This window comes from Balaenoptera ricei, chromosome 2, assembly GCF_028023285.1.
Source record: "Balaenoptera ricei isolate mBalRic1 chromosome 2, mBalRic1.hap2, whole genome shotgun sequence".
NCBI classification, from domain to species: Eukaryota; Metazoa; Chordata; class Mammalia; order Artiodactyla; family Balaenopteridae; genus Balaenoptera; species Balaenoptera ricei.
Window position 1 is genome coordinate 163554712 of NC_082640.1, and position 20877 is coordinate 163575588.

The following is a 20877-nucleotide window of genomic DNA, read 5'->3' on the forward strand; positions in this document are numbered from 1 at the left end:
TGCAATCTGGAGTTATTAGCATCAAAGAACAAAAGCAAACAGCACCAGGGCTTGGGAGGGCTCAGTCTTCTACAAAGGCGGATAAATGGGCTCTGTGTCGGGGATGAAGCTAACACCACCTGGCCTTTTGTGGAAAGACAACTCTTCCTGTGTTTGAAGAGCTCAGATACTGAGAGCCAGAAAAAGCCCCAGAATGCAGGAAACCCAGCCTCTTTGCTGCTGGAAGTTTGCTTTAGCTCTCAACTAAAAAAAAAAAAAAAAAAATTACTGTTTCTGTATATTTGTTCCTGAAGTCGAGGGAAGAATCTTATGCTCATTTTCTTCAGGGGCCAGAAAGGATAGACTGTTGGGGAGATGCAGTCTTTGCCTTTTTAATTTTTTTTCTCCTAATGTTAAAAGTCAGGTGTAATCCTGAGTTGAAAACCTGCCCGATGTTTGTGGGCCTGGGATAAGAATACACATGGAGGCCAGGGGTCAGCCTCCCTTCTCTCCAATTCCAGCACCACAAATATCCTTGTGCACATTTTTGTGGATGCCGCAGTTTGTAGAAGTCCACAGCTCCTGCAAATAGCTTCCCCTTGGCCATTTCTTGACACAAGAGTACACGCATCAGTGGGTTGGTCTGCTTTTAGGAGAAGGGACACAGGGAAGAGGCCCACGTGGATTTGGGGCAGTTGGACTTCAGAGTACCTGAGCATCTGAGTGTCCTCGGGGTCAGTGGCAGGTGTTGCTGGTGCCGGGTGGGCAAATCCGGCTGGCGCTGTGGACTGCTCAGTTCACGTGGTGGGATGCGGCTGCAGAGGGGCCAGAGGAGGCTCCTCTAAAGTGTACGGCCCAGGCAGGAGCTCCAGTTGTCCAGACTTACGGTCACACTGCATCTGACCGCCTCCTTCTGCCTGGGCTATGCCTTTTTCTCACTCCTATGAGAGGCCCGATATTCTTATCCCTAGTTTATAGCTTGATGGGTCAGATGGTACCTCTCCTGGTTTACTCTTTTATTCAGAAATATAGGTTGACCCTTATCTGATGTGCTTCTCTGAGTATAAGAGGTATTAGTAATGACAGGGCCTCTTCACTGGGTCTTAATTTCCTTATCTGTAAAATGGGATGAATAATGTTCCTACCTGTTAGGGCTGTGGTGAGAATTAAATGAGAAGATGTATATTAAGCACTTAGGACGGTGGCCAGCACACAGAGAAGCCTCAGTAAATGTGAGCTTTATTATGATTAGTATTGCTTTGTGCCAGGGACGTAGAGGCATTTCCCCATTTCATCCCCAAATTCATCCTCTGATATGTGATGATGGACACAGTAATTGGCTCTGGAACAGACATGTGACCTAAGCCAAACCAATGAGAGCCTTCCCAGGGAATTTACTGGAATTACCAGGAAATAGGCTGCTCTCTTTTCTCTAGAGCTGCCAGATTCCATCTTTGTTACCACATGGAGACAACTCACCTGATAATGAGGCCAACGCTGAAGAAAACAGGGTTCTTAATAAGAGTAAGGGCATTAAGACAGACCCAGAGTCCAATCCCAGCTCTGCCTTTCTGTCCATAGGCACATACCTTAACTTCTCTGAGCCTCAATTTTCTCATGTGTAAATGGAGACACCAATAACATCTATCTCAGTGAGTTGTATCAATTGAGATGATCTAGTCACTATTCATTGCGTATTGCTGAGCACATCTTGTAGGCCAGATCCTCCTTAAACACTGGGGATACAAGCAGTGAATGAAACAGGCAATACTGCTCTCGTGAAGCTTATATTCCAAGGGGGATTTAAACAATAAAAACAGACCCATCCTATAATGTCAGATAGTGATTTAGTGCCATACATAAAGGAAAAGCCGGGTAAATGGTAGAGGAGGGTCCCTATTTAAGAGAAGGTGGTTAGAGAAAAATCCTTCTAAGAAGGAACATTTGAATGGATACCTGAAGAAAGTGAGGACCAGTCTTACATATGTCTGACAAAGACTGTTCAGGCAGGCAGGGGAATAGCAAATGCACAGGCTCTAGGCAGGACCTGCTCAATTCATGTTAGTTCCTTCTGCTGTCTGACAGGAGGGCTGAGGACGGGCCCATATAAACTGGCACCTTCCCTCTCCTGTCTTCCAAGCTCTGGCACTCACACTGACCTCGGTGGATGGCAGGTGCTTGAGAAATTGTTGCAGGTGGGATCCTGATAAAAAGGAGTTCTGGTCCAGGCTGGGGCCACCTCTGTTAGGAGTGCCATGCTCAAACCAGGGATGGGAAAGCCACAAGAGAGGAAGGATTTGAAAGCCACTGCCACCCTTCACCCACTCTCTTTGGCATCACAACCAGGGAAGAAGTAAATTAGGGCAGTCCCACCTCTACTCAGTGCCCCACAGACGCTTACTGCGTATTCAACAATAATTTCAGCCACAAGTGCATATGCCCAGCATGGTTATTTTAAAGTTCACCGGAAACAATTTCCTGCAATTTGGGGAGATGCGGTTCTTCTAACCAGGTTGGGGAAAGAAAGGACCCTCCATCTGCTGCTGTTGCAGAATACAGCTCAACTCGGGGAGCCCTCCCACCTCACCTCTCATTTGGGCTAGATCATTTCAAGAGGCAGAAGTCCAAGATTCCCCCACTTGCTACTTTTATACCTCCAAACACCCACCCCACGTCCCTGGAGGAGCTTTGGGGAGCATGGGGCAGGCTGCACAGCCAGCCTCCTGGAGGCGAGGCCCAGCCAAACCTTCTGGGACCCCACCTGGTGAACTCTGCCTTGGGTCTGACCTATTTTCTAGGAGAGAAAATAGAATATAGATTTAAATGCAGTGGTGCTCTGGAAAACTACAGGCCTAGCAGTGTGAGAAAATAAAACAGCAGGAGGGAGCTGAGGAAGTGTTGGCACGGGAGAGGATGCCAACTCCCCTGGATCAATCTCATCTGGTTGGCAACTGCCTTTTCTTTGGCAATTTGCGCCCACTTTTTATCTATCAAAAAATTGATACACACACACACACACACACACACACATATATATATGTCTCCTCTGATCCGTCCTAGGGCCCAATGTTGCTCCCTCGTACGCAGACTCCAGGCTGTGTACCAGCAGCAATGACAGACAGAGGTGCTCTGGGGATGACCACCTTGGAAGTGGGGAGGCAGCGAGGCATGGAGCTAGAAACCCCCAGCTGCATCCTAGGTCAGACTTCCTTGCTGTGTAACCACAAGAAAGGTTGCTTTTTTAAAAAACACCCTTGCCCTCCCATATATGAAGGTAATAAAATTACCAGCTAACATTGACTGAGGGCTTTCTAGACGCTAGGCACTGTTCTGAGCTCCTCCTAACCACCCTAGGAGGTAGGAACTATTAACACACCCATTTTACAGATAAGGAAACTGAAGCACAGAAAACTTAGGTAACTGGCACAAAGTCCATGCAGCCTGAAGAGCCAGAGCCTAAATGCCAGTAATCCAGCTGTGCACCCCCCTTTCTCTGCGTTAATCCCTGTGACCTGGCCTGCAGGACATGTGTACCCTTGGAGCCAGGGTGAGGGTGGGGGTCATCTTTACCAAACCACAGGGATTAAGGGTGGGAAAGGAGATTCCCCAGAAGACAACTGGGACTAGATACAAAAAGAAGGGGGAAACGATGCTGGACACACAATACAGCAGATGGGTACTGTTGAGGTTCTGATCGCCCCCTATTCCGCTCTCCCACTGCCACACCCCAGCCTTTGCCATTTCATTCTGTTGGTCAGAATTGAGTGCAGAGATTCAGGTCACTCACTGCTTCTTGGAACAGGTGCCAGGTGATACTGCGTCTCTTTTCCTCAGGTTGGACGTGAACGCTCAGAACTGCCTCTGGCTTGGTGCCACAGTCAGGAACTGAGCTTGGACGCTGACCCCTCAGCTAAAGAGGGTTTTTCGTGGTGGCCTGTTGCCCCTCTTTGGCAAGAAGAGATGCTGTATTTTTTATTTGCAGGACTAGAACTGGGCTGTATTAAGGCTTCAGGAGGGAAAACAAAAGAAATAAGAATGGAATTTGTTTTGCTCCCTACTTCTGCTCACCTAGAACTTTTGAACTCCCCTTTGCCCCAATTCTCGCTGAGGAGTGGGAGGGAGGAAAGAGACCCAGAAAGAGGGGAGGGCTGGAGCAACGTCTTCGTTCACAAGCAGAAAAGTTGAACCCAAGTCACCAAACGAAGCACAACTTAATTCCTGTTGTCAGGCTTCCCTGGTGACGCAGTGGTTTGGAATCCACCTGCCAATGCAGGGGACACGGGTTCGAGCCCTGGTTCGGGAAGATCCCACATGCCGCGGAGCAACTAAGCCCGTGCGCCACAACTACTGCGCCTGCGCTCTAGAGCCCGCGTGCCACAACTACTGAGCCTGCGGGCCTAGAGCCCGTGCTCCACAACAAGAGAAGCCACCGCAGTGAGAAGCCTGCGCACCGCAAGGAAGAGTAGCCCCCGCTCGCCGCAACTAGATAAAACCTGCGCGCAGCAACGAAGACCCAACGCAGCCAAAAATAAATAAATTAAAATAAATAAATTTAAAAAAATTTCGTGTGGTCTCTTGGTGTTTCCAGGGAGCCATCTGGTCAACATATTTGGGTAATTCTGTCCGAGGTAATTCAAAATGATAACAATCAGCGCAGCTAACGTTTATGCAGTGTTTGCCTTGTACTGAGTTAAGTGATTTACAAGTATTTAATCTCATTTAATTATCGTAACACTATCAGGAGGGGAGCTGTGTTATCTTCCCATCTTACAGCTGAAGGAAACAATCCGTTCACTGGTTGACTCAAGGTCATCAAGGAGGTCAGGATTTGAACCTGGACTATCTGTCTCCATAATTTAGGATTGCAACTACAGTGCCCAAATGGGCAACTTAGTGTCAGAAGAACTTTGGGGTTCCAAGGTGTCCTATCTCCCTTGGATCTTGGTGCCCACGAAGAGTGCGTTTCTATGAACAACAGTGTTGACACTTTCACCACTGAACTCCACCGTGTGTAAATAGTTTGATACCCTGCTTAATGAAGGGGTATTTTAACGACCACTCTTCTAGGCAGTCCATCAGTCACGGTTAATGGCTCTGCTTTGTTATTTACGCAGCATGTTTTGCCTTCCCACCTCTTCTATTTTGCCTCTTTTCTTCCTCCCTGCTGCTACTCCAGCCCTAAATCTAACAACTCACCAGAAAACCTGGAAGTGGGTGTGGCTGAGGAATGATTCAGAGCTCTCTGTAAGTCTCATTGAGCAAATACAGCTTCCAGGGAATGCAGAGTGTGGGCTGGAGAAATTCCCGGCTGTTGCTGCAGGTTAGGTCAGCGCCTGGATTTTGTTGGGGCAAGAGCCCTAAGGAACTGGAGCTGTAGCTCTGCAAATCTGATTGCTGTAGATTAGAAGCACATAGGGTAACTGGGAGGCTCTCACCGCTTCCTCATGGTTTCAGGTGCTCACTTGAGCTTGCAAACTGAATTCCGGTCCCATATGCCCTGGAGGGACCTGGGTTTCAGTTGAATGAACATTGAATTGGGTGGGATGCAAGAGATCCAGGGTCTTTTCTGGGATCCCTTCCCTGAACTAGCTGTGTGACCTTGGACAAGTCTCTCAACCCTTTTTCATCCTCCATCTTAGCAAAAAAGAGTTGAGCTAGATAACGTCTAAGGATGTCCCAGACCCATCATTCAGTGATTCTAAGGGAGTCACCCAGGATGGCCTGGATGGCCAGTGGTTTCGTGAAGTAACCCCATTCCTTCTCCTAAGCTGTAGTATATCCTACCGGGTCAGGCCTAGGGATTTTTAACAATGCTTTGGGATGCTCTTGGTTGGGCTTCCCCAGCATAATTCTATTTTACATTTGAGGGTGGGAGGAGGAGATTGTATTCATGGAGATGATGGGAGTGAACCGTTCTTCATTTTTTGAAAGTTCATTGGTTTAATTCAAATGTCAACCTTCCCAGGGCTGGATGTTTATTTGTAGTTGTCAGAAGAGATTTCAAATGGCAATTTCTGTCATTAATGATGGTGTGAAATGCAAGGAGAAAAATTAGGAGAGGCAGAATTTCAATTTGTGTGGCAAATGATCTACTCACACACAATCTCATGCACACACACTGCTGTCTGTGATGAAGAATGGTCACTGGGAATACTGGGGAGGGAGGGAATTATAAATGTTTTGTGATCTTGTGTCCTCCAGTCTTATGAAGTGAATAACGCTGCAATTTGCTCTTAATTCTTATGCCTTTTCCTTTGTTCCTCAAGGGAATGGTTTATTATTATTTTTTCTCTCTGTGGGGAAACCTTGCTTGACTTCATGTCCAGTGTTCTGTAACTGGAGGGGAGGAGGATTTGCTTGGGTGTTGGATTGCAGAAATCAACCAGAATATTTTAACCAATATTCTTGCAGGATTCCAGTCTGCTTAGCTCTTTGGAGCCTTATCTGATTCCAGGATGATGTCCTTCCGGACAGATGTGAAGCTCACCTCTCTTGCTACATGCACAGTGAAAAGGGAGCTTGGCCCCTCGGCTTGCATGGGTGGTTTTTGGGTGACGGTAGAACTAAGTGCTCAGAGTCTGAGCATATTTGGAGTCTTGCATGAACTTGGTAGTCATGCAAGGACACAGTGTATTGTGTGTGTGTGTGTGCTGCTAACACTCTTCTTCCCTTTTCTCCCTCTTTCTCTCCTCTCCCTTTCCCTCCCTTTGAAAATGCTGCCACAGATGTCAGTCAAGGTCCAGGTGAGTCTTTGTGTTTGTACAGCTGCTGTGGAAATTTCCCCTCTGCCAGATTGTGCATGGTTTGACTCTGAGGGAGACCTTTTCCTAGGGACTCTAAACAGAACAAAAATCTAAGTACATTGCATTTTCATTGATTTAGGTTTATAAGAAATGCCTTGAATTGATGGATTTGTATTGGCTTTGAAGAACCATATTAAAACCAAAGGAATGTGGTTCCCATGCTTATACAATTACTTTCTTCTGATTGATATTTCTGGGTGAATAAAAGAAGTGGAAATTGCACAATTTTTGAAAATATTTTTTAAAGATTTTCTTATGATACGTATTCTCCAATTTAATAAGCATTTTTGCCTTGTCTTCATAAATCTTCTATAGCTTCATGTGGTTGAAAGTTGAAGATATGATATACTTAACATGGAAAATATGATGTGGGTAAAAGAAGGTTTCTTTCTTTATATTCTAAGAAATGACTTTACTTTTCCACAGTGGAATTAGCCATATTTTTTTTCTAATGCTTATAATGACTAATACATGTTCACTGTTGAAAGAAAGAAAGAAAGAAAGAAAGAAAGAAAGAAAGAAAGAAAAGAAAAAGAAAGAAGAATGGTTTTTATCAATGGACGAATAGATACTCATCCAGAGTCCTAACTGTAAGCAATGTGTGTGTATAGACATATATGTGTACACACACACACATAGATGCATATGAGAGGAACAGCCATTTATAGATAAGTGTCAGGTGATTTAGAATGGTTGGAAACCATTCTAGACTGTCTAGAACTTTGGGTTAAGAGTAACCTTACCAAATAAGAAGGGGGTATCATCTTTCTTAGGTATTTTCACATATATTTTCTTATTTAGTCTTTTTAACGTTTAATTCTTATAGCATCAGTATAGGATAGATATTGTTATGTACATTTTGTTTATTTATTTAAACTTTTTATTTTATATTGGAGTATAGCCAATTGACAATGTTGTGATAGTTTCAGGTGCACAGCAAAGGGACTCAGCCATAAATATACATGTATCCATTCTCCCCCAAACTCCCCTCCCATCCAGGCTGCCACACAGCATTGAGCAGAGTTCCCTGTGCTATACAGTAGGTCCTTGTTGGTTATCCATTTTAAATATAGCAGTGTGTACATGTCGATGTTATATACATTTTAATGTGAAGGAAATTTAGGGCCTGACAGATTAAGCAGTTTGTCCAAGGTCATAGGGCTTGTCAGCACACTGGAATTTGAACTTGGGGCTTTCAGACTCCAAAGCCCATGCATACTGCATTGGAACATGCTGGGTCCCATCCCAGAATTTCTTCACTTGAAGATCTCGTATTTCCTAATGGGACCATTGTTTATTTTTGCGCAGAGGTAATGTGACTTTTTCTTTATTAGTAGCACCCTTTCCAAATGAATTTATCCTTTATCGCTTTTGAATATGTAAAAGAATCAGCCAGACTTAAGTAGGGTTTCTGATCATTGATCTATATGGAATATTACACAACACAAAAGGATAATACTGTTATCCCTACCAAATACACAGGGTTTCCCTGCCTCTGTTTCTTCTGCCTACCCCGCACCTTTGAAAATAACTGGTGTTTGAACCAAAGCACAGGACGGCATTTTCTAGGAAGATATCCTTAAATTTATTCTATTTAATAACATTTTAGTTCAGTCACTCACGCAGCAAATATTTATTTATCGAGAACCTACAATGTACCAGGCGCTGTTCTAGGTACAAGGGATAAAACAGTGAACAAAACAGAAGACCATCCCTGTCCTCATGGATCTTCTATTATAGACAGGGGAAGACAAGGAACTAAAAAAAATATGTATCTTTATATATATCTATATATAGATAAATATACACACATATATACAAACATATATACATCTTACATATGTATGTATATAGTAACATGTCTATTGTATCAGGTGGTGGGTAATAAGTGCTGTGGAGAAAAATGAAGCAGGTAAAAATGAAGTTGCTAATTTAAAAAGGGTGGTCCAGGAAGGTCTCTTTGCTAAGCTGATGTTTTTTAGGATACTTCAAGTGAGGGAGTAAGCCCAACATCAAAAATTTTGTTTGTAAAAGTGCCACTTGGCTTAACCTCTTCTCTTCCTGGTTCATGGCAGAGATGACCCAGGGTCTCCACTTAGACTTGTGCATATTGTGTCCTGCATAGCGCTGCCAGCTCAGGGAACGCATGGAGGCCAAAATCCAATCTGTGTTTTGCCACGCCTGCACCCAGGGGCAGGCCTCTAACCTGGGGGCACCTTTTCCTAATTCTCACAAAGGCGCCCTACTGGTCCTGGTGGGGTGAAACGCTAAGGACCCTTAGGCTCCCCTCCATCTCTTCAAAGGGATGGAGGTCAGTGGGTGACCCTACCTTAGAAATAGCAACTATCACTAGCACAACACTGCACTATCTCAGTTTCATGGCCATTATCTCATTTTGTTCTCTCAATAATCCTCTGAGGTACATTGCATGAGCCCCATTTTTCTTTTGAGGAAGTTGAAGTCAGGAGGTTAAGTGCTGTGCTGAGGTCACCCAGCAGCTGAGTAACAGGACCAAGAGGGGATTCCAGCCTGATTCTGAACCTTGCACTCTCCATTCTGCCCTTGAGGTGTCAAGAGCTGATTGCCAATCTTGTCACCCTGTTGACCCTTGCTTTTTTTGTGGGTTCTGAGCCTGAAGCAAATCACAGGTCCAGAAACTTCCCTTGTGGCCCCGGCCGTAGCAGGAGGCAGCCTGAGCTGCCAGGCCCTGGCTGAGGTCAGCGGGCGGCCTCCTGTTCTCCGAGCCCCTGGCCAGGCAACCTGGAGCCAGCGGTGCTGTGGCTCCGAAACAGGAGGCCTTGAGTGGTTCTCTGATGTATGTTTTCCTTCCGCTCAGGAAGACAAATTGGGGATTTTATGAGCTAATGTAACTATTTACCCAGGGGCCGCTGGAATACTATAAAGTGATGATTGATTAATTGATGAATTTTACATGTTGAGGAGACTGCTTAGAAGTAACCCTACTATAAAACGCAGCTGGAGATGGCGCCTGGCAGGCAACACCTTTCCCAAGGTCCAGGAGATGAGCTGGGGACTCAGAAAGAGTGTCCTGGTAGGAGAAAAGGGGCAAGCGGTATTTCGATGGACTTCTGTGTGGGAAAATCCACAGCTCGTCCTCCTAGTCCTTGGGAAGGAGTTTCACGATAATAAAGTGGCAAGAGGCATTTGTGGTGTGCTGACCTGAAGGAGGTGAGAGACGCTCAGCTCTGATGCCTCCCATGCATTTTCTTATTGAACTCTTCACATCTACCCCTCCAGGTAAGTGTCATCATCCTCACTCCAAAAGAGGAAAAGGAGACGCAGAGAGGTTCAGTAACTGCTCACGGTCGCCAGCTGCTAGCACAAACCAGGATCGCAGATGGGTCTGCCTCCAAAGCCTGTGCCTTTTTCTTCAAAACCCTGACATTTCCAAGGCACAGCTGTGGGCCGGGGGTACATCTTATCTGTGTCTGCATTCCCAACTCTGCACAGTGCATGGCACCATAGTAGGACCTCAGAAGTACTTCTTGAGCTGAAAGGGTGGCCGCAAGCACCAGGGGCAGTGTGGGTCTATAGGGTCCCGAGACATGTTGGAGCTCAAAGGGTATCCTGTCTAAGGATTGTAACTCTCTTACTTTTCAGAGGAGGAAATGGAGGCAAAGGGAGGAAAGGGGCATCTCCAAGGCCATGTAACCCATTTGTGGCCCTGAAGGGATTCCTTATGCCATGCTCCTGGCCATTAGGATCTGTCCTTGGGCTGCCTGTGGGGCAGGAGTGGGCAGTCCCAGCCCTGCCAAACTGTTTGCTCTCAGTCCTCTCCCCACCCCCGATGTGTTCTAGAACTCTCTGCCAAAGGGAGAGGAAGTGCTTTGGAGGTGAGGAAGAGGATGGGATAGAGGAGGATCTCAGAGGCAGGGAACAGGGCTGGGGCCTGTGCTTGTGAGACCCCTCTCAACCCCTCCCCCAGAGACTCTCCCCCCAGCCGTGGGCTGGGGTGCTGTTTACGGTGCTCCAATAACAGCTTCTCTCCTCGGAAGGGATAATTTCTCAGGCTCTGCCTGCTGATTAGAGCTGGAATTTAAATGAAAAACTGTGACCTTGTGGAAGTGCCCTAGTTATTCAGAGGCCTGATGAGGAAGTAGGCCTCTTGCTTCGGTCCACCGGAACCCTGGCAGGCGCGGGAGGAGGGGCTCCTGTCTGCCGGGGCCCAGAGGGGGCCTTGGTCCGCTGTTGCCGGAAGCAGCTGCCAGCCTTTGCTCAAGCCTCCCTCTGCCTGCTCTTGATCTCTGCCCCTTGTTGTCTTCCTCCTCCAGTTTAAGTCATCTCAGTGCTGTCCTTGGAGAGGGGACCTGCTGATTTGTCCTGAGCCCTGCTATGTCTGCAGGGAGTCCCTCGTCCAGCCTGAGGGACACCGTTCTTCACCCGAAGCCAGGAGGCAGTGCCTGACACACTGCCTTGTGTTTATGGACACGGAGGGTTTGCTTTCGAAGCTTGCTGCTCGGAGAGGGGATCGGACCCACAGAACTAGCAGCATCAGCCTCGCCCAGGAGCCCGTTAGAAAGGCCGGATCTCAGGCATCACCCCAGACCTGTGGAGTCAGAGTCTGCAAAGACCAAGAGCCCCAGGGGTCTGCCCATTAAAGCTGGAGACACACTGACCTAAAATTCCCCGTCTCTTTGGGGCCCACAGGGCCGTGTTTACTGAGGAAGGTGTATTCCACCTTGCTAAAGCCCTGTTCCTTATCTCTTCTTCTGGGCACAGAGTGAAATATCCACTTTCTGGGTTGACAGGAGCGAAGAGGAAGAATGAGATTAAGGAAAGGGAAGGGAATGAACGCTTAGCAACCACTTGGTCTGTGCAGATCTCTGTTCAGGCACTTCCTATATATGTGAGGCAAGGTAGCTGCCAGCTTTCACACGGCCTTCAAGCTAAGGTTGATTTTTCACTTTTTAAATAGTTGAAAGCAATCAAAAGAAGAATAATTAGTGATGCAAAAATTTTATGAAATTCAGATTTCAGTGTTCACAAAGTTTTATTGGAACACAGGCACACTTGTTCATTTCTGTATCATTTATGGCTGCTTTGCAAAGGCAGCTTGGAGCAGCTGCAACACAGACACTATGGCCTGCAAAGCCTAAAAGATTTACCATCTGGCCCTTTACAGAAAAAGTTTGCCACCCCTGGGTTAGGGCACAGGCTTGGATCCAGATGCCTCAGTTGACATCCTGCCTCTATCCCAGCACAGTACGGCCTGTTCAGGTTACTTTTCCTTTGTGGGCCCTACTTACCTCATCTGTAAAATGGGGACAATAAGTACCTACCTCATGGGGCTATTGTGAAGATTAAATGAGCTCATGCATGTCAAGTCTTTAGAACAGTGCCTGGCACATAGTAAGCAATGTATAAGTTAGCTATTATTTTAAGTTATCTTGCTTGATCCTTTCCACATGTGTTTCTATTTTACAGATGAAGATACTTAGGCTCGGAGAGGTCTAAAAACAAAAGAAATCATTCTTTTCCTGTGTCTTGGTTCCCCTAACTGTTCAGAGGTTGCTCCCACTGCTGAGCTGTAGACACCTCTAAACACACCTGCTGTTTTCTCCTTGTCACACACTCTCTCCCATCCTTCCTGATCTTTATGCATTCAGTAAAGAGGTCCCTCAGACTTAGATCCTGGCCACCATTGCTCTCAAGTGAGGCCAAGAAATCCCAGTAAGAGGGAGGAAAGGGGACCGACATTTATAAAGGATCCACCATGTGCCAGGTCCCTACCACTTCACAGGTGAAGAAACTTGGTCTCCAAAACATCGCATCCTTTGCCCAAGGCCAGAAGCAAGTATGGTAGGTATCAAGATTTAAATGCATCCTGGGGTCTCTGCTTTGTCATTCTGCCTTCCTTTGGCTCTGTTGCTTTCCCCAGCAGCTGTGTGGCCTTGGGTAAGTCATTAACCTTTCTGGGTATCAGGCTTCTTTAAATCAGATGACCTCTCAGGCTTCTTGCATTCTGAGGATCTATGATTAGGCCATCTAACTGAGCTCTCTTGGGGAGGAGGATTCAGGAAAATGCCTTCTCCTCCATTACCAGAGACTGACAGCTCCTAACTCCAGTGCTACCCGTTATATTTTTGTCTTTTCTTTCCTATTCTTTTGGACAATAGTCCCACTGGCTTTTCTCTCTTATTTATTAAGAAAAACATCTGACATTTATTGAGCTTGTATTTTGAGCCAGGCACTGAAATACTATGTTTTTACATGCATCAGTTAATTCTTTTGACATGCCCAGGAGGTGGATTCTGTTATTAAACCCATTTCACCATGAACAAACTGACACTCAGGGATATTAACTCATCAGTCCCACCCAGTAAAAAGTGGTAGAGCAGGATGCAAAGCCTGGTATGTCTGGCCCTGGAGATGTCTCATATGGAGTTCCACCTAGAGTGTTCACCCCACAAAGGTACATTCCTGTACTGTATGGTCTCAGCCTAGAACAGTGCCAGTACATCATAGGCACAGAATAAACACTTGCTCAATGAACGAATAGCGCTCAAGACTCAGTTTTTAGTTTTACCCCACACCACTTTAAAAGACAGGCTGCTTTTTTGTTGGGGTTCACCCTGAGACAGAAGGTAATTGAACCAGTGTTTATTCAGTGCCCATCTTGGGCTCAGCTCAGTGGGGAATGCAGGCTGTAGGGAAATCCACCACTGCTGCACATAATTGGATTGGAAAGGGGCCCTTGGCTGGGCTAGCAGTGCTCAGCTCCCAGCCAATTGCCCGGCTGGGGCCTGGGAAGAGCCCCTTGGCTCCTGTAGCTGTTCCTGATGAGTAGGTGTGAGTAAGGAGCTGCTTCCCAGCGTGCCTCCAGCTCCGGCTAACTCAAAGAAGCAGATCACTAGGCCTTGGTGCCTTTTTCTAGAGCCTTTTAAAATCGCCTCCTTTACTGTCTTGGCAAGGCAGACTCACTGGGGTGCTGGTTATGGTCCCAGTTTGCTTCTCAGTTCTGGAGGGCAAGGTCAGGGTTAGAGCTGGTAACACCATTAAAGTGACCCTGTTGTCTCAATGGGATAGTACTGCCCCTACCCCTGACCCTGCCAAATGTGTAGGATGGCTATTTGTTGCTCCAATAATGAGGGGGCATTGGTGGCATTTAGGAGGAAGGGACAACGAATGCTAAATGTGCTGCAATGTATGGGAAAGTTTCATTCAGAGATTGTGCTGTTCAAGATGCCGTTGGTGAGACCAAAGAGAAACTATTCTAGATTAATTCCTTCTTTGTACAGGAGAGAAAACAGGCCATAGAACTTCCCTGTAATTCAGCTGAGTCACACAGCCTATTTATGGTAGCATTGGAGACCCTCCCATTCCGAAGACCTGCCTAGGAAGGTCTGGAAAGCTCCTGGGCTAAGCTAGTCAGTTTGTGGGGCTAGGCCTCAGGAGGAGTGGGGCGGTGGAATACAGCTGATTGTTGAGGACAGTGGGTGCCCTTATGCGGCCACTTAGCTGACTGTGACCATGGAGGGAGGCATCTGAGGACGCCTGGGTAAGCGGTCTGCCAGGTCTGCCAGCTTCCTGGAGAAATGATGTTGGCGAGAGATGGGAGGGGGGTGGTGGAGGAGAGAGGGCCTAGATACGCCAGTCTCCTGAATAACAACAGCAGTGACGACAAGCTTTTGAGCCCTTCCTACGTGCCGTGAACTCTGCTTAGTGCTATCTATACGTGGTTGCATGTGATTGTCACAGTGATCCTGAGAAGATATCTTACAAGTGAGATGCAGTTGTTTTACAGGAAAAAGGCACAGAATAGTTAACATGCTCAAAATCCCAGTTAGCAGGAGGTAGAGCTGGGATTTGAATCCAGGTTTTGGATTATTTAGAGCAGCAGTTTGCAAATTCTGGTGAGCATGAAAATCACCTGGAGAGTTAATGAATGCGATCCAGGCTCATTGAAGTAAGACATTTCCCCCAGGTGCTCTGATATGACCAAAGTTTGAAAACCAGTGTTTTAAAGGAAAGTGAAGGGACTTAAAAACTTCAGCATTAACTGCTGTTTTATACCCTCCATAAATTCAGGGAAGCAGGGAGGTGGGGGTGAGGAGATAGAAGGGAGGGTGGGATGAATGATCCCCCCTTTGTCTGAGCTCCATGGCACCTTAGGTCACGGGGCTAGTAGAGCCCTCATCATAATACGCTACGCTATAGCCAGCTGTGTATTGTCCCCCACATGCCCACATCGGCCACTGTGGGCTCTTGAAGGACAGGGAGTCCCTTATGCTTGAGAACAGAGACTTATCCATGCCTGCATCCCCACTACTTGCCATCTTGTATGTGTTCATAAACTTTGTTGCTAGAATCAGCATTTCCGAGATGGAAAGGAACCAAAAGGTTGTCAAGGTTCTTTGTGCACCTAATTTTTGAATCTCTTCTGTAAGAGTTTATTCAAACTTGGCTTGAACCACTGCAGTGATGAGTAACTCATTGCTCCTTTAACCATTCTGTTCCATTCTAACAGCACTGAGTGTTCACAAGCTCTCCTTTATTCTGAGTCACTATAGCTTTCACCACCTGTATTGCTTCCAGCCCTTGGAGACACACAAAATAGATCTAATTACACTTCCAGTGTTTGAAGACAGGGCTTTTGTCTTTAAGGATTTTCTTTTCTAAAGGCTAAAACATCTCCAGTTTCTTTGGGCATTCTCATACAAGGGTTTTCAGCTCTTTCATCCAGGTCATAGTTCTCTGAAAAATAACATTTTTTTGCTTCCTTTCCAAAGAAGGATGCCCACACAGCATACAGTGTTACGGACATGCTGCAACCGGTTCATTATAGAGTGGTAGCATTACTCCCTTTTTCTAGACTCCCTACATCTATTAATGGCAGCATCAAACACCTTACTTTTTAAAAAATGACTGTGGTATTAAATTGAACTTAAAGTCACTGAAAACCTTTAAGATTTTGTGTGCACTGCTGCTAAGCCATTTCTCTCCCCTTCCTGCGCTTGTGCAATTGGTTTATTTGACTTAGACTTGGGGCCATTCTTTGATTTTGTCAAATTCATCCCTGGAGTTTTAAAATCCAGCACACCATGGTCTATTTGGATACAGTTAATTCATCTAGCACATCTGCCGACCCTTCCAGCTGCATGTCATTCATGAACAAAGAACTATTTTAGAGAAGTTCATGACATTTGGAGAGCAAGGACTTCTTCTTCTTTGGGAAGAGTCTTTTCTAGAAGCCATAATTGCTGATGCTTTAACCCTTAGAGTGACAAGCATGACTGCCTTTATCTCTCTTCCTTCCATGGTATTCATGAAAAAAGAAGCCACACCCACCCCTCCAGAGAGGTGGAATAGATTGGGAAGGTGCTGCAGACATTCTTTCCTCTTCTCTGTGGCTATGCCATGCAGACACTTCTGGTGATTCATGGGCGCCATTGAGGAAATACTTTCTGTTCAGTCCAGGTCACCATGCTGTAAGAACAAAGTTGGTCTAGAGGCAAATAGTGAGTGCGCTAGCACAGTTACCTCCAACAAAGGGCTTAGTGGTGAGAATGGAATGTAGTGGCATCACGGAAGGACCAACCCAGAGGCACCTGCCTTGGAGAAATAGCAACAGGCTCTCCTCTGGAAACCATCACCATCATCAGTCCAACTATTCACTTCATTCCCAGTATTGTTCAAGGCTTGTGGAAAAGCCAAAATCATATAAGTAAACGGTTGATCTTCTGTTCATGTCAGTTCATGATTGCTGTTGGGTGGTTTGTTGATGCCTCGTTTCGTGCTTCAACCTTTTTGATTATGGGTGGTGTTCTCAGGGTATCAGTTTGAACCATTTTAATTGTCATTTTTGTAGGTCAAAACCAGTCAAATATCAGCAATTTCATATGGTTCAACCCAGTAAGTAGTTGCTTGGCCTCTTCAGAAATCATCTTGGTTCATAGAAACTCTATGTCTTAGAGTTGGAATGGATTTTTGGTGGTTATCTTCTAAAAGGCCACTTGGACTCTCTTCTGTGGTATTCTGGCAAGTGAAATATCCCCTATTATTCCACACTCATCTTGCTGAATGCACTTGGTCATTTATCTTGCTTGTGCAACTTTTAAAATGTTTGAAGGTAGCTCTCATGTCCTTACCTGGCTCTCTCCTGTTTGGGCTGTACGTAGCAGTTCCTTCAGCCATTCTTCATGTGACATGCCTTGGGACCTCTTACCATCTGATTCTTCTCCTTTGGATACGTCTACCTCATTAATGCCCCTCCTAATATATGGCACTGTTCTCTGAACCAGAACCCTAGGTTTTGTGGTCAGTGATAAGAAGAGGTGGGGCTTTTGACTTCTTTTTATTTGTGATTTTTGGGGGTTGGTGGGGGTAGTGGGAGGTTGTGCTTAAGTGCCACAATTTATATTTGCCCCTTAAAATTAAATTTTGCTTTTGCCTGCTCACATCTTTTGGGCCCTAATTCCGATGGCTAACGAGTTAGCTATTCCTTTCAGCTTTAGTTCATTACAACATCCAGACAGCATGTCATGAATGTTCTCAGCCAAGTCATTTATCAAAATGCTGAGCAGGTCTAGGCTCTGCTGTAAGCCACTGGAGAACCCCAGACAGGACAAGGAAACTGAAGTCCATGATGAAGCTCATGGTGAAGGTCAGGAAATTGCCTCTGGAAGGGCTGGTCTGAGACGTGACTGTGGAAGTAGGTGGAGATTTCCTTCAGGCCCCACCTCTTCCCCTTAAGCGTCCTTCTCCCCAACCCCAGCCTGTCCCTTGTGTTCTCCCCTGCCCGTGGTGGCAGACTTCCTCAACCTGTGACTGCGTGTCTCCATCCTTCCTTCTCACATGTCCCTGTGCCACTCCTGTCTTTGAAGAAAGGTCTTAAGCTTGGCTTCCTGATGATCTCACACACAGGGCAGTGCAATGACTGAGGAGCCTGAGTGCAGCTCGTGTTCAGATTTGCATTTTAATGAGGGAAGTTGCTTAATAACCCCAAGAAGTGACCCAGGAAAGGAAAAGCTTCATATTTTAGTAGAATCTGGGGATGGAGATTGAGGAGAGGGAGATGGTGGCCATTTATGTAAAAGGGTTTCCCCAGTACACCTTAAATCATGCTACACCAGAATCATAAATGAAGTTGAATTAATGTCCAGACACTATTTTCTGCTCCTGAATTCTCCAAGACATGTCTCCTCCCTTCGCCACCAGCACTGAATTAGACAGGGTAGCTAGTGTCATAGCTACCATCCAGCCTGCAGAATCCACCTTCTGGCTTAGAATCCACATTTCACCACTTATTAAGAAGTGGGATTTTGGCTCTAGGTCTTGGTTTCCTTACCTGTAAAACATTAACAACATTAATCAACATTATAGCAATGACATTCCCATAGAGCTATATTTAATGGCATGACACATAGCCATGGCTTCTATATAGCAAACAGTCAACAGATATTAGCTACTGTTCTAATTCTGTCTTTTTACCAAATTAACTGAACTTCTTCTCTTTTAAGCGCTTAAAATGCTAAGATGTGTATTTCTTCTTTCCCCTTCTCTCTTGTCCAAGTTCCCAATCACCCTGCAGACACGATGGTTACCTGTGGCTTCTCTTTCTGTCAGGCCCCACCCCCTACCATCTTCACCGGCTCCTTACTTCCTCCAGAAACATAGGGTGAATGTTTCCATTACCTTCTGATTTTATGTAATTACTCTTTTTAAAAGTCCTTGTGGCTTCATAAAAATTCAACGTTGGCACTTGGCACTTACAGCAATTAGTGACATTTCATTTCTCTACTTCAGTATGGAAAAAGAGATGATATGTGTGGATTTTACAGGGGGAGAAAAGTTACCCTGAAAGTGAATGAGAGAAAAGTCTTGGCAGAGATAACTTGCTTTTTTCCCCCCCAAATATCTCTCTCTCTTTTTTTTTTTCCATGAGTGACTTCCTTCCTCCCCTGAAATACTTTCCCCAATTACCCAGCCAAAATGAAGGAAGGAAGGAGGATTAAAAACCATCTGAGGGGGTGGGATATTATAGGTTTGAGAGGGACACAGTACTGGCTTAAATGATGGAGGCCTTCAACTTCTGGCCTGGTTCCTGAACATTGCATCTTCCTTTTGCCTGTTTCAGTAAATGTTTTCTATTCTCTATATTAGTCATTTTCATGACAAGCTTCATGATGGCCACAGCCACTTACAGATGACTTTGCTTTCGTAGCCATTTCCATTCCCCTGAGCTGCAAAAGCAGCTACCTCCATAGGGATTTTCCCAAAGGGTATAACATAGTTTAGAGGGCCATACGTATATTTTGCATATAATCTACATAAGATTTGCAGTCTGTTCTATGGCAATTTCAACTTTGTATATCTTACCTACTGATGATCTTTTTCTCTTCTTGTTCTTGTATGTACCCTGAGAACCTGTGCACCACAGATAGATAGGCACAGGAAGGCATGGGATATATATAGCACTAGAAAGAGTGAAGAGAAGGGTAAAAAATATCAGACATCTTCGTGGGGTCCAGAATGGTCCCTGAATCCAGCTAGGGTAGCACTTTGATAGTGTGTGACATCTACATAGGAAACATTTCAGTTGCTTTCTAATTTTTATAATTATTTTTAAAAAGGCATTGTAGTTCCATAAGAATTCTGTATTGAAAATTCTCAATATCCTGACTATCAAAGGCTCTTCCGAGCTCAATTCCTGTTCCCTACCCTCCATTAGGTGAACTTTTATGGAGCTGGCTTTTGAGTCTTCATTGAAGAACTATTCAAATTCAGAGCTGATGGTGGGATTGTTTTGGAGAGATGTGGTCCCCTTTGCTTCCCTGAGCCCCCTGTTCCAGCCCACATCTTGTCTTTTGGCAGCCCTGAACATCAGGTTCAGATTAAATGCCAAACTGCAAACCCAGCCAGGTGCTAGTCCCAAGGCTAGCTGTGTGGTCTGGGGGGCTGCTGCTGACCCTCTGTTTCTGAAATTGACAAGAAGGGTGATCTTCATTCCCCCCCCACCCCCTGGCTTTCCTCATCAACCACATACATAACACACAGCCAGCATAGATCGCTTTTCCTTCTTTGCTAATTATATCCTTCTCAGTTAAGATTTTTTTTTTGAGCATTATTTTTCTGTATCTATATTGGAAAGCCATATAGTTCCTTTTTCTTTCTGAATGTAAAATTTTACTTTAATGTTAAATATGCATGTAGAAAAAAGAACCTCCAGGATATCTTAATATCCCCCATCCCTCCCAGGTTAAGACTCAGTGCTCTAGCCCCTTTTTCTTTGAGGATTCATTCACTTACATGGGCACAGACCCTCTCTTTCATGAAGTGGAGATGATACACTTTTATATTTGTCCTGACTTTCTTGCAGACCTTAGTCCTATATTGTTAAATGCACCTTAGACTTTTTGCTTGAGTGATTCTTCTGTTTCTTCAACTTATCATGCCTAAAACAGAACTCATTATCGCCCTCATTCCAAATCCATCTCCCAACTCCATCCCACCTTCCTATTTCTGACAATGCTTCACTCAGTCTCCCATCCGTTCTTCCCCTGAAGCATCTCATCGGTCACCCAAAGCCTGTTGAATCCTCTTTCTCCCTTTTCCTTCCTGCTGCCATGATACTAATTTAGGCCCTCTGCCTATGACAGATCTTTCTGCCTCTCTTTTCCCTCTAATCCATTCTGTCCGCACCATTGCCAAAGCCATCTTCCTCAACATCATCTTCCCTGGGTCATTCTCCTGCCCACAAGCCCTCAATGTCTCCCATCAGCTGCAAGATCAAGTCCTTTTTCCTTAGCCTGGAAACTCAAGGCCTTCATACAATGGTTCCATACTTTGATCCTTAAGATCACCTTTCACTTCTTCCTCAGATGAACCGTTTGTATGTGTTCACTGTTATTCATACAACATGCATTACGTACCTACCGTGTGCCTGTCAGTGTCCTAGGTGTTCCAGAAAGTTGACAGGAAAGTCCTTACAAATGCAATTGGTGGTCTTGGGAGGTAGTGGTGTTAACCTGGAACGTCCTCCATCGCTCTAAATCCTAAACCGTCTTCCAAGGCATATTGTAAATCCCACTTTCCTCCAGAAACCTCTGCTGCACACCCAGGGCCCTCCTCACAG

The 20877-nt window shown here is 45.5% G+C and overlaps 1 protein-coding gene across 7 annotated transcripts in view; it reads left to right on the top strand.

The window, feature by feature from the left end:
• The window catches only part of NRXN3 (neurexin 3), a 1690724-nt gene that overhangs the window by 94814 nt on the left and 1575033 nt on the right, over positions 1-20877 (top strand). Inside the window, exon 3 of one of the 7 annotated variants that reach the window (XM_059914768.1) lies at positions 6705-6722. The exons of the other annotated variants lie outside the window; for them this stretch is intronic. Coding sequence (XP_059770751.1) covers positions 6705-6722 — 18 coding nt within the window. The remainder of the gene's footprint in view (positions 1-6704; positions 6723-20877) is intronic. 7 annotated transcript variants of the gene reach the window in all.